Here is a 12,513-nt window from a genome sequence, read left to right on the forward strand (position 1 = left end):
TTAATCATCGTGCCTTCTTCCCTGTTCGTGCCATATGTAAGATAAATTATATGAGGAATAGTCAGGGAAAGTAGCACTTGGATATCTGGTGTTTTGATTACTTAGGCCACTCTACACTGGATAGTCAGCAGGTTCCGAGGGAAACACCGCTAGTAGTATGACGACTGTGCTGGTCCGCTTGATGTGGGTGTTGTAATCCCTGTCTCTATACTCCGTACTTCGAATGTCGAAGATGGTTGTGGATATACCAACTAAATGGTTCATTTCTATTTGACTGCTCCTGCTGTGATTTAATGAGTAAAAGTAGGAATAGCGTCCGGCGAAAAATTGTAAACTACCCAGCAGAATAGTGATCCTAGTTTATTATCATCTTAAAGGGATATCATATTGTCCACTGAAAACATCACAATGAACGCAACGCATGGGAGAATATCTTATGAAATGGAGCAGCGAACAACCGTGAACAACAACGCCAGAAAGGACCGTCAAGAACGCTGGATGCAAAATACGGAATATGCGACCCTCAGCACTCCCGGGAGACAAGATAGAAAAAACGCGGCATCAATCCTCCATCCGAGAAAGCCCACCACGACTACGCTTGATTCGGTCATCCAGATTATCTTCCTGGAGCTGACGATGGAGACCTGCGACAAACCGACCCTTTTCCGAGCGCTGCTTCTCGTCTTCCTCACGTTGCTTCTCTTCCATAGCTGTAACATCGGCAATCCGTTGGCGACGAGTGTCTTCCATTTCATCTGCATTGGACAGCATCTCTGCCAGCTTGCGCTTGCGCTCTTCTTCAAGTTCTTTTGTTTTGTTCGTGTCTCCAGCCCCGGCGCCATTGGGACGGTCGCGGGGGTACGAGTCTCTGGGGCCTCTGTTGTCTCTCCTGTCTCTGTCGTAGTGGCGATAGGGCCTATCGCGACGATCATGGTCTCTGGAATAGTCGCCGTTCCTGTCATCTGTGCGACGCCTATCGGAATGACGATGATCGGCCCGAGGAGAAGGAGATCTGTCATGTAGCGAATCTCTGCGAGAAGACCGATCATGCCTCTCATCACGTTCTCCGCGTCTGCTCGAGCGATGATTCCTATCATCCCTATCTTTGCGATCACGGTCACTCCTACGCTCACGGTCCCGATCCCTGCGGTCTCGATCATCTCTTTCGTCTCTGTGTCTCCGATGTGACGACCGCTCGGGTGAAGCAGGAGACCTAGACCGATGCCGATGCGAGCGATGACGATGACGCCGAGAATCTCCTTCCTCGTCGCTATACCTCCTACTCCTCCTATGTCCACGATCTCTCTCCCTCTCCTTCTCCTTCTCGCCCCTAGCAATTACTTTCCCTCTCGCAGCCGCCTCCTTAACCGCATTCTCATACGCCGCCTGCTCCCGCTTCCGAATCTCCATCAACGGATCCGCCATAACCTTTGTCATCATATCCCTCGGATTCCCCGTCCCAACAACCGGCTGCGCAGCAGCAGGCGCGCCCATCAAATCCGCCCCCTTCTCCAATTTCTTGCTATCATCATTCTTCAACAGAATCCCATCAATGCGCCTCTTGCCGAGTAAATACCCTTCCATCTCCTCAGAGTAATGACCCGTCGCACTCGACGCGCCTGGTACATCCAGTCGACCCGATTATGCTGCCGCGGCTTTCCCGAGTCTTCTTGCAGTCGCTGGAGTTCCTGGATCTGGCGCTCCTCATCGCGCTCACGGCGGAGTTGCTCGACTTTCTTGCGTTCTTCGAGGGCGCGTTTTTCCTCTGACCATACGCGCTCTTGGTTGCGCAGGAGCGAGGGGTGCCATGATCTATATTTTTGTGTGTTAGTTTTTGGGTTGGGGTAGCTTGGCTTTAGAATTGGGATTTGGTTGTAGCGTATTGGCAATGTGTTGGTAGGCGGGGGAGTGTTTGCTTACTTCTTGAGATTGAGATCGCCACCCATTTTGACTTGTGTTGCAGGCGAGCTGCGGTTTGAGGAATGATGGGAGGTGGATTCAAATTGGTGGGTGGATTGAAACGCTTTTCTTTAAAGTTGATGGAAGAGCTTCCCGAATGGGAAGGATGGCGTTGCCACCGGGCCGATGTTGTTGCTTTGGTGCCTGAGGCTACAGATATCTAGTTTTATCCAAGTGAATACTGGAGGGTCTGTAGTCAAAAGCAGAAAAACATTAAGGAGAAGGACATTACTGTTTTAATTCAAAAGCCCGAATCCTTGCTGGAGTAAATGTCATGAAAAAGGAAATAAGAATGTATATCATTGAATGCTACAAGTTAAGGGGACGCATGATGCACATGTTCAAACACAGTGATTAACATCAATACATACATACAAAGAGCCGATAAGAACACGAAGGCTAGCGTCATGCAAGTCATCCTACTGGTAGATATGACTGCAGTTCATGTACCATGTGAAATTAGCATATACCAGAATCAAATCATTTACTCATCTTCTCTTCAAACAGTTGGGTTTCCACATGGTTCCCTGAAGGAATTGCGAAGGGAGACGAAATGATGAACAAACATAATGCCGCCCAACCCATACTATACCACGCATTATTCATCAGCTAGTCATTGCTGAAGCTAGCCGCACTCCCAGTCTACTACTGTCCAACTTCATTTGCCCCAGCCAACCCAGTTGCGAGGCATTACCCGCCAGACCTTGCACTCTCCACTGCGCAAATCATTGAGTTTGAAACTTTCCACCTTGACTTTCTTGCTTTCCCTACCCTGTTCCCATGCACGGATCTTCTTCTTGGTGCCATCCCAGTCAACAACGATGCCGACATGGTCAGGCTTGCCGACTTCGGTACTATATTTCTGATGCATGGTACCGCGGTGGCCTTGGAAGCGTGTGTTACGGAGCTGACAATATCACCGGCACGAATTTCATCATTCTGCTGCACGGACGCATTGGCTAAATTGGAATAAACTAAGGCACCGTAGGCACGTGTGCCGACAGGGTGTAGGGCATCTGTGAGGGGACTGAGGAGGTGCTGAACTAAGCCGAATGGAGTGCCATCTGCAACAGTTGTATTCTGGATGCCATTCACAGCAGTGGCGATGCGGGTCCCAATTTGAAGATGTGCATTTTCGAGCTGGTCCTGGCGAGGCTGGAGAGGGGGAGCTTCATGGCGTTGCTGCAGAGTCGCATCGGAAGGATTCCGGGCATCGAAGTTCACGGTAATTATAGTTTGAGAGTAGTCGATGAATAGAATATAGACTTCTTTGGTAACCGTGGTGCTTCCGCTACGATTTGCAGGACCGGAATCTTCGAATTCAAACAGAACATCTTTCCTGTTTTGGAAGGCAGGAGGAGGATTATTTGGTTGCGCCCACCATAGCGTGTGTTGGGCCAAATCAACATCCATGGCAATGTAGCCCTGATCGACGGAGGGACGGCTTATGTCCATAGATCTCCGCAAGTTGGATGGGCCTCTCGAAACATCCAAGGATGCACGATTGCTCCGTGATGTGGGCGGAGGTTGAGGGGCAGCGCTAAGGGGAGGCATGCTGGGAGGTTGTGGAGGCGCCATTGAGCTACGCGTTTCAGGTGACGTAGGAACGGGAGGCAGAGGCGGTGATTGTACTGGAGATGCTTCATACAACTCGTCCGAATCGTCTCCAACATTTTCTGGCTGGGCAATGGGTGGCACTACCGATCGTCGCTCGGTCGGTGCGGGTGGAGCTCTCGGGGAAGGCAAGCCATGTTGGGGCGCAGAGTAACGGTAAGGATCGTACTCATCGTCATCGCCATAAGATAGCTCCCTGTGGGGCGGGGGCGGAGGTGGAGGCGGTCCTCTGGGAGACTCCATGGAAGCTCTCCCAGCGCTTCGGGGGGGCTGAACAGGGGGTGGTGGCGGGACTGCTCTGGGTGCGGACGGTGGAGGCGGTGGTGGGAGACGGGCCTCATGGGGACTTCGCGGTGACTGGAGAGAATGATCATCGTTTATGGTGCCTTCATCAATGCTTGAATCACGCCCATGAGCTTTCAATGCATCTTTGAACTTTGCTCCAGACGCAATGTCTGTATCATAGTCACCATCATACTCCGTGACCTCGCCTTCTACTTCTTCTCCAGCTTGGCGAGGCTGGGAGGCTGCGCTGACACGGCTATCAGCGGTTGATCTGCGACGGAGATCACCCGGAGGTGGAGGCGGTGGCCGTGTTTGCGACGGGATGGGAGGATTTGCCGGGATGGGTGGGGGCTGGCGGCTGAGTCTCTTCTCTGAAGAAAACGTTGGTGATTTCGGGGACGTGATATCGTAAGTCGACAAACGACGCGAGTCAACATGATCAGGAATTGGAGGCGCTGACACCGATGGAGGAGAGGCAGACCTATCGGTTGCCGCAGCATTCAAAGACAAGTTTTGAGCATGGACGGAAAGCTCATCATCCGACTCCTCACCCGGGTCGCCAGATGTGGAGCTCTTCGTAGGAGGAACTGGACGGGCTGTTCAAGGAAGATTAGTATGGGCGAAGTAACCTAGATAGAATAAGAGATTCAAACTTACGTTCAGGCACCGGGGGAGGTGACAGGGGCTGACCCTGTGGAATAGGAGGAGGAACAGGCCGTGTTTCCAGAGGCGGAAGAGGAGGTGCAGTACGCTCTACATGACATGCTTTGTGAGTCTTGGGAGTCATACAACATGAGATAGGAAACCGGTCTTCATACCTTTAGGTACAGGTGGTGCCCTGCCTGATGAGACAGGACGAGGAGGTTCTTCTGGAACAACCTCCTCAACGTCAGGAACTTCTTCTGCAGGATGCTGTTCGGCTAAAGGAGTAGTTGGAGCCCCTTCTTCCTCTTTTTCTACAGTTGGAGGTGCAGCCGGTCTGGTGGTATTCATTCCTGGAAGAGCCATAACAGGAACTGGAGGTGCAGCAGCTGGCGAAGTCGGCTCCGCGTCTCTATCTCTTCTCTCGGGTTCCGTGGTCGCCTTTGGCTTACGAGGGGCCGCGCCAGGAAGAGGCATACCGCCGGGAGGGCCAAAAAAGCCCATCATGCCCATTCCACCACTCATTTTTGCCATCCTTTCGCGAAGTTCCATCTTGCGTTTGACCTCAGGGTCGATCTCTTCTTCTTCTTCTTCCTCTTCCTCCTCCTCTTCATTTTCATCGGGCCTGTCCTTCTCACTTTCTTCTCCCTTCTGTTCCTGTGGTTGAGCCACATGGCGAGATTCAGCACGGGCACGCTCGTCGTAATCTTCTTTGCTTGTAGAAGTCTCCTCCGCATCTTCAATATCAGCGGCAGCGGAGTCGTCAGCGTCGTTGGCGTCACTCGCCGGCTCGCGTACAGGTGGCGGAGACATAGGTGGTTGTGGCACAGGTAAAGTATCGGGCTTAACAGTATCAACACTGGGATCACGCCCAGATTCCATCAAGCCTGGTCTCTCGGCACTCGGCTCCTCTGCTGGTGCGGCTCCCTCATATGACTCTGCGCGCTTCTTCGGAGGGGGCTTCTTCGGCTTTTCTTTCTTCTGGGCAGCTTCAGCATGGCGTGCAGCTTGCTCCATTTGTTGCTTCTGCAAAAGAGCTATCCGCTCCTTCAGAGATGTCGGCTTAGGCTGGTCTTCCTCCTTATTCTCAGTCGTTTCACTCGGCGCAGGTCGACTTTCAGAAACGGGCGGCTCACGCGGAACGCTTTCCTGGACGTCTGGATCCTCTTCTCTTTTGTAGACCTTGGGAGGAGCCTCCCTTGGTGGGGGTACATAGGCATTCTTGCTAGGTGGTGGGGCAACAAACGGTTTCTTGATAAACGTATTAGAGCCCCCAGAGCTCCAACCCCCCGGCTTGAAAGGTGCAATCGGAGGCGCTGCTGGTTTATTAAATGCTGCGATACGATCTCTGAATGAGGACGAGGCAGGTTTCTCAGCAACCGCAGGTGGCGGAGGCTTCGGCGAAGCTTTTGGAGCCGGCTCTTTCGCTTCGGGGGAAGACGGCTGGTAAGCTGGAGCAGGCGCCGGCTTCGGCGGGGGCGCAACCTCACTAGGCGAAGGTTCTGAAGGAGGAGGAGGCGATTGGGGAGGGTTTGGGATACTCCTTGGCACATCGACAGGGGCCTCCTCTACTTCTGGCTCCGGCGCGGGATGACTCTCAGCCGGACTCTCGACTGCAACAGGCGCAGGCGGAGGGGCGACATCGGCTTCCTTCTTTGGCCTACTTGGGCGCGTCGGTCGCGGAGGAGCGGGGGGCTCATACTTTTCCACAAAATTCTTTGGGAAGATGCCTTCTACCTTGCTACCCGATTCGTTTGTGTATTCGCCATAGTACCACTCTGCATCTTCCTCCGCAGTGACGGTGATAATTTGGCCGATTGAAAATGTCAGGTCATCCTCGTGGCTCGACGAATACTCGAAGACCGCTTTGACCGTGAATGGTGGGTTGGACATTTGGCAAGCCGGGCCCTATCGCAGAGATGAGGGACAATATGTAAATACTAAAGGTTCGGCAGATGAGCATTAACCAGACCGACACTCAATATTTGTATTTAGTGAAGCACCAACTTATGCAACCTTCATGCAAAGGGGCATATGTAGAGGTGCTTCACGGGGAATAGGAGATTAAAGGAAACTAGTTAATACCAACCAAAATATGTCAGCCTGGTTGACGTACGTCACAGCATAACCTGGGGCTGGCAATGCCCTCCCAAAGGTTATGGTTCAATGAAGATCACTTACTGAAGCTGAAGGTATCAATTCCTGCGGGATATAACTTCAGGACAAATGCCAAGGAGGGGAAGAAACAAAGGGATGGGGACATGAAAGAGGAAAGTGAAGGGGAACGAGGAGACACGGAGGTGTAAGGAACACAGACAACCGTCGTCACCTTTTGGCGGGACAAGTTGCTCCACCACGGGGCGATCAGCAGCTAATAATATTCAAAGACCTGCCACACCACGACTCACTAACTGCCCAAGTGTTGATGATTTGGAGATTAGGTATGTGGAGGGGTAAAGAATTCTGATGGTCGCTCACATGGCGGTCAGATTATGTCTCATCTGGCACAATTTCTTGGATCAATTTACCATTCAAAACGATCTCATTTCCTTTAAGGGGGTTTTAATTCATCCTACTAAGGGAGTGGCATCCGTCGTCATGGGTTTGATTTGAATCTGGGGTTTGCCTCCCGACCCGGAAGCACCACCTCACTTTCACAACCCTCTCATGTCCAACCATTTTGCTTTCCCTCCACACCACTGACAGAATTACCTTGCAAAATGTCCGCCAGTCGGTCCAACTTGAAGACCTCCCTTCCTTCGGCTCATGCTGCTTCCACCCAGGCTTCGTCCAGCATGCGCCGCGCGCCCAAGTCCAATATATCGCGCCAGCAAAAAGGACAGCCCACGAACAAGCCAAACACTGATCCACGTCACCTCGCCATAGCTTTACATCATGCGCACCGTATTCAGGCTCAAAAAGATACCGAATCTCTTATTTTGGATCGCATTCTCGAACTCGTCACGTTTCCGTCCTCGCCTTCTGCGGATCCTGCTTCTCCGTCACCTGAAGATGCCCAGGCTTTCAAATCAGCTTTGATACCCTTCCAGCCAACAGACTACGATAATTTGATCCAAGAGCGGAATATTGAGGGTCTCTGTGGATACGGTCTATGCCCTCGCGAGCACCGTAAGGACGACTCTCGTGGTACTTATCGCATAACGTGGGGTGCCAAAGGGAGTGGTCCCGGTGGTCGGGGACGGGATATGAACATAGTTCCTCGTGAGAAGCTTGAGATGTGGTGTTCGGATGAGTGCGCTGAACGAGCTTTGTATATACGGGTACAGTTAGCCGAGGAGCCGGTATGGGAAAGGCGTGCCGATGACGCCCGGGGCAAGAATCTTCTCTTGCTTGAGGAGGGGAGAGCAATGGCGCCAGGAGGGAAAGGTAAGGCGAAAAGCTCTGCGACGGTAGGGGAAGTTACTGGTCAATTGGACAATTTGCATATGAGCACCACGCCAGGTTCGAGCAACTTAGCAGGTGACATGTCCAAACTCTCTGTTCGTGATGTTGCTCACTCCCATGAGCTCGCCTTGGAACGCGGGGATGCAAACCCGGCATTACGGGCCGGGCGAGTAGATGTCCGGATCCAAGAGAAGGATGATTTAGCTTATGAACACGTCACAGCACCAGAGATGCGCCCAGGAGACGACAAAGGAGGATCTATTGAAGGCTACACGCCTCAAGAATTTTAGGTGGGGAAAGGGAGCGTTCTCTATCATATACCATTAAATTTGTGACTTATACAGATCGAGCGTTCGCAAAGTTGATGATACCCAAGCTGTCAACTAGATGTACTACTAGGCAAATGGAATACACTGTTTTAGTGAAGACACTAGCGTTTCTTGCCATGATCCTCGTTATTTCTATCTGGTCAAGAGCCAGACAATGTTAGAGCAACGAACGAGCTTCATCGACTTAGAAGGTTCTGACCAGTTAACGCGGACTTGGGGATAGGCCGCGTCTATACTGGAATTACTAATACTGCGAACTTTGCGGGGCCTCCTACACAGTATAGCAACTGTACGGTGGTAGAAACAGTTGCCTCTTACTGGTCAAGTGGTAGACGTAAGCAGCTGAATTTAGATTAAATGTTCTGTAAACTTAGAATGCCGAACTCCGACTTAGTTGCGACGTCATGTCTTGATCTCGGGGGTAATGTATCAAGGAACTGCTAATCTCCACCAAGGTTGGGACCTTAGCTTTGACTCATATATGTACAAATAGAACCGTCGTGGAACTTGGTAGCTGGCGGCGTAAACAGCCGGACTTAATGTTGACTCCGCCAAAACCCCGTCATTCCGCTACAAGCTGACGCAAATCAAATGCCCTATCATATTCAGACGATAACTGCGCTGGTGGACCATGGTGGGGGACAAATACGGATAAACTGGTGTTAAGGAGGGGTACATCCCGTTCTACTCAAAACTATATAAAGACGGACGTTCCTCGCTCAGCGTCTGTTGCTACTGTAAACCTAAGCTTGAGATAATAAAACAAACTTAGCAACTACAATAAAACTGCAACTGCAACCATGGTGAAAGTGCTCTTGACCGGTATGCCATACAACCCTATCAGGAGCGCAATTCTGACATACATATATAGGCGGCAGCGGATTCATCGCAGCTCATATTATTGATATCTTGCTGCAGCGTGGGTGAGTGTTATAAGTTTCGACTGTCAATCTCCTGGGGCGAATCACGCTGACCCTGACTGTCCCTGGTTAGATATGAGACAGTAGTGACAGTTAGATCTGAAGATAAGGGAGAAAAAATTCTTAACGCTCACCCCAATACACCGAAGGAGAAACTTTCATATGTTATTGTCAAAGATGTCGCAGAAGAAGGCGCATTCGACGAAGTGAGTTCCATAGCTCATCCTTCCTCCTCCCAACCATAGTAGTGCTAAAGCATCATACCGTCCAGGCCGTTAAATCTAACCCGCCCTTCGACTATGTCCTCCATACTGCCTCTCCTTTCCATTATAATGTTTCAGACCCGGTGAAAGATTTCCTGGACCCAGCAATCAAGGGGACAACTGGTATCTTGAAGGCAATTAAAGCCTACGCCCCATCAGTGAAGCGTGTCGTGGTTACGTCCTCTTTTGCTGCAATTGTCAATGTCAAGGAACACCCTAAGGTCTACAGCGAAGAGAACTGGAACCCTGTGACCTGGGAGGAAGCAATGGACCCTTCCCAAACCTACAGAGCCAGCAAGGTAAGCCAAAACTACTGTATTGGTATTAGAACTACACATGCTGATAAGGAATGAAGACATTTGCCGAGAAGGCCGCCTGGGACTTTGTTGAGAAGGAGAAGCCAAACTTTGACATTGCGACGATAAATCCTCCTCTTGTTTTGGGGCCTGTTGTGCCTTATCTGAATTCACTAGACGCAGTCAATACTTCGAACAGCCGTATTAGCAACTTGGTCCGTGGTAACAACAAGGACGGGCTACTTCCAACCGGAACTTTCCTTTGGGTAGATGTTCATGACGTTGCATTGGCCCATGTGAGAGCAATTGAGGTTTCAGAAGCAGGTGGACAAAGATTTTTCCTTGTCTCTGGCTCTTATGCGAACAAAGACCTTGCAGATATCATCCGCGAAGCATATCCCGAACTTGAGGAAAAACTGCCCCCTAAGGATTCCGCTAGTGACCTGCCAGCCAACGTCTATGGCTTTAACAACAAGAAGTCTATTGAGGTATTAGGCATCAAGTACCGGTCATTGAAGGAGTCGGTTGTCGATACAGTCAAATCATTGTTGGAGGTTGGTGCATAATCATCGAGACTAGAATAGAGCTCGTATAAATGCTTCAAATACAGTGATATGACCTGATTCTATACAAGGCTCAGGAGGCCTACCGGATGCCTTACTAAACTCTTCTACGGAGTAAAATATAGCAATATGTTGGAGCAGCCGCCCATGAGAAGGCGAATTCACCTCTCACAGTGAATGTAAATAGATCACACTCTTCCTAGGCATCATATTGGTTATGACATCCATAGAGTAAGTAGATCAGTCCTGTCACTTCTAATACGATGCATCGATAAACGAGTAGATTGATGGAGTAAGAAAAGAGGCTTGAACTGTGTAAGGCTGTCACGTGCTTTGAATTCGTCTCCCTTTGTAGGTAATAGTTCTGGCTGTTCTTAATCATAAACATCGGGTGCTGTTTTCCAAACACAGGCACATGAAGCATACGTAAAGACTGCCTTTAATAAGGGCAGCGTAGCGTAAGAATAAAGAACAATCTATTTGGCAAAGGTGTATATGGAACTGCACTTTGTGCTGCTGCGGTTGACCGAACCATATAGGCTTGGCACGCGGCTAGTCTACGCGACCAACTTTTCTTCTCCAGCATACTCCGGAGGAAGAGCCACCAAGACGTCGCAATTGTCCATTGAACGCCATGGCAACAGCCCGGCTATCTCCCACAGCAAACCTGCTGCGGAAGTCTCGTCTGTTCGCGCTCCCGCAAGCATTAAAACCACCTCAGGATCCGCCAACCTCAAAGGTCGTCTTCGAGTCCGACACCGCAACCCTTCCTCATCCTACCCGAGCGTCCATTGTTACCCCGGCATCATCGCTAGCAAGAGGAGATTGGGGTCTCAAGAGATCGTTGCCTGCAAAATCTACGTCTGCTAAATCATCCAGGCCTGTTGTGAGAGTGAATGCTCTCGACACGTTTGAACATGTTACCGACTTCGAGTCTGCGGCCGACCATACGGTGACCCTTGAGAAATTCCAGGAACTCCATATGCCTCTCTCTTTACCTTCGAAAGTCAATTACGCAACTAGTATTGTTCCTAGGCACCAGAGCCCCTTCGAGTCGTATGTGGACAACACAGATACTAGCAAAGGCCTTGAAGAGACCGGCGCCAAGCAATTTAGGCACTCCGGGCCCTGGCTGGCTGGACAGACGGAGGCCGAATTCAGTGCCTACCTGAAGAAAGTGCGGAGCAATAAGCCAGCGCTTTTGCAAAAACTCCGCCAGCTCTTCTCTGAAAAGCGAACTGCTGAGCGGAGAAAGCAAGCTCAAGATAACGGAGAGGATCTGCAGGCGCTTGAGCCGGTAAAGGTTACGGAGGAGGAGTTCCAGACCTACCTCAAGTCATTACGTACAGATCCTTTCTCCCTTGGCCCCGTGGTCTTTGAGTTATTGGACCTGCCCTCGCCCCCGGCCGTACCGAGCGACCGAATTGGTCACAAATACTACCAATCACCTGGAACCAAGCTGTCTTCGGCAGAATACGCTGTATCCGGTCCTCCCAAGACTCACCCTTCTGCCGGACTGTCATACACACGGTCGCATGCTTTAATCTACAATCACCCCAAGTTTGGTCCTCAGGCATATCAGCGTCCAGTGGAGGCCCGTATCTTGCGACCAAAGGGTAGGTTCAAGGGCAGAACCTCCAAGGCTATTGCGGGTGTTGGTGGTATCGCTGTGGAGGACTTGAATGCTATGACTTTCGTGGAACAGGGCTCTCCTCCGGGCCTAGCCTACTTTGACGTATCTATCCCCGGTGGTGCCAAGTACTGGGTCACTCCTATCCGGGCTTCGGTTGATTCGGAGGGTAGAATTGGCTTAGCATCCTACAGAGCTAGTGCCACTGCGAAAGCTCCCTACAACATTGAGGATTACAAGAAACCCTCCCTGACAACCATATCCGATGTTGCTCGTGGTGATCAGCGTGTCGCCCCGAGACTGGACAAGCAAAAGCCACGTTTTAGGCCTTCGAGAGAACCGCAGCATACCACCGAGGATATCGCCAAAAACCTGATGAAGACTCTTAGCTCCTCATAAGAGAGTACTACCAACTATTTTCAATTTTTTACAAGGTTTTGAGCAGAGAGAACAGTTGGTTGTACGATTAGACCATTGGACGATAAATGTAAAATTATTTCTGTGCCCCTTCGATTTGTGTTATAAAGCATGTCATTAGTATTATATTCTTTCTGTGAAAATTTAAATTCTCAAATCAATTCTTACATCTATGAATTGTAATACGACG

General features: G+C 50.5%; 5 protein-coding genes across 5 annotated transcripts; 3 read left to right on the plus strand and 2 right to left on the minus strand.

Moving 5' to 3' along the window:
* Positions 1-561: 561 nt before the first annotated feature.
* cwc25 (U2-type spliceosomal complex subunit CWC25) lies at positions 562-1,986 on the minus strand (the record flags this gene model as incomplete). The annotated part of the gene is made up of 3 exons (XM_015552300.1): positions 1,921-1,986; positions 1,611-1,812; positions 562-1,560 (listed from the first exon to the last, which is right to left on the minus strand). Exons 1-3 carry the CDS (start codon positions 1,944-1,946, stop codon positions 562-564), a joined length of 1,227 nt encoding a protein of 408 aa, XP_015406473.1. The 5' UTR covers positions 1,947-1,986.
* A 631-nt stretch (positions 1,987-2,617) lies between these two features.
* Positions 2,618-6,393, minus strand: ANOM_007045 (SH3 domain protein; the record flags this gene model as incomplete). The annotated part of the gene is made up of 4 exons (XM_015552301.1): positions 2,618-2,797; positions 2,836-4,454; positions 4,516-4,611; positions 4,677-6,393. 4 exons carry the CDS (start codon positions 6,391-6,393, stop codon positions 2,618-2,620), a joined length of 3,612 nt encoding a protein of 1,203 aa, XP_015406474.1.
* An 827-nt stretch (positions 6,394-7,220) lies between these two features.
* ANOM_007046 (Rtr1/RPAP2 family protein phosphatase) lies at positions 7,221-8,195 on the plus strand (the record flags this gene model as incomplete). Its single annotated transcript, XM_015552302.1, has 1 exon — positions 7,221-8,195. One exon carries the CDS (start codon positions 7,221-7,223, stop codon positions 8,193-8,195), a length of 975 nt encoding a protein of 324 aa, XP_015406471.1.
* Positions 8,196-9,034: 839 nt separating this feature from the next.
* On the plus strand, positions 9,035-10,279 carry ANOM_007047 (SDR family oxidoreductase; the record flags this gene model as incomplete). Its single annotated transcript, XM_015552303.1, has 5 exons — positions 9,035-9,056; positions 9,106-9,157; positions 9,228-9,360; positions 9,426-9,716; positions 9,773-10,279. 5 exons carry the CDS (start codon positions 9,035-9,037, stop codon positions 10,277-10,279), a joined length of 1,005 nt encoding a protein of 334 aa, XP_015406472.1.
* A 631-nt stretch (positions 10,280-10,910) lies between these two features.
* On the plus strand, positions 10,911-12,305 carry ANOM_007048 (mitochondrial 37S ribosomal protein bS1m; the record flags this gene model as incomplete). Its single annotated transcript, XM_015552304.1, has 1 exon — positions 10,911-12,305. One exon carries the CDS (start codon positions 10,911-10,913, stop codon positions 12,303-12,305), a length of 1,395 nt encoding a protein of 464 aa, XP_015406465.1.
* Positions 12,306-12,513: the final 208 nt, after the last annotated feature.

The sequence above is a fragment of the Aspergillus nomiae genome (assembly GCF_001204775.2).
Source record: "Aspergillus nomiae NRRL 13137 chromosome Unknown contig00152, whole genome shotgun sequence".
Lineage (NCBI taxonomy): Eukaryota > Fungi > Ascomycota > Eurotiomycetes > Eurotiales > Aspergillaceae > Aspergillus > Aspergillus nomiae.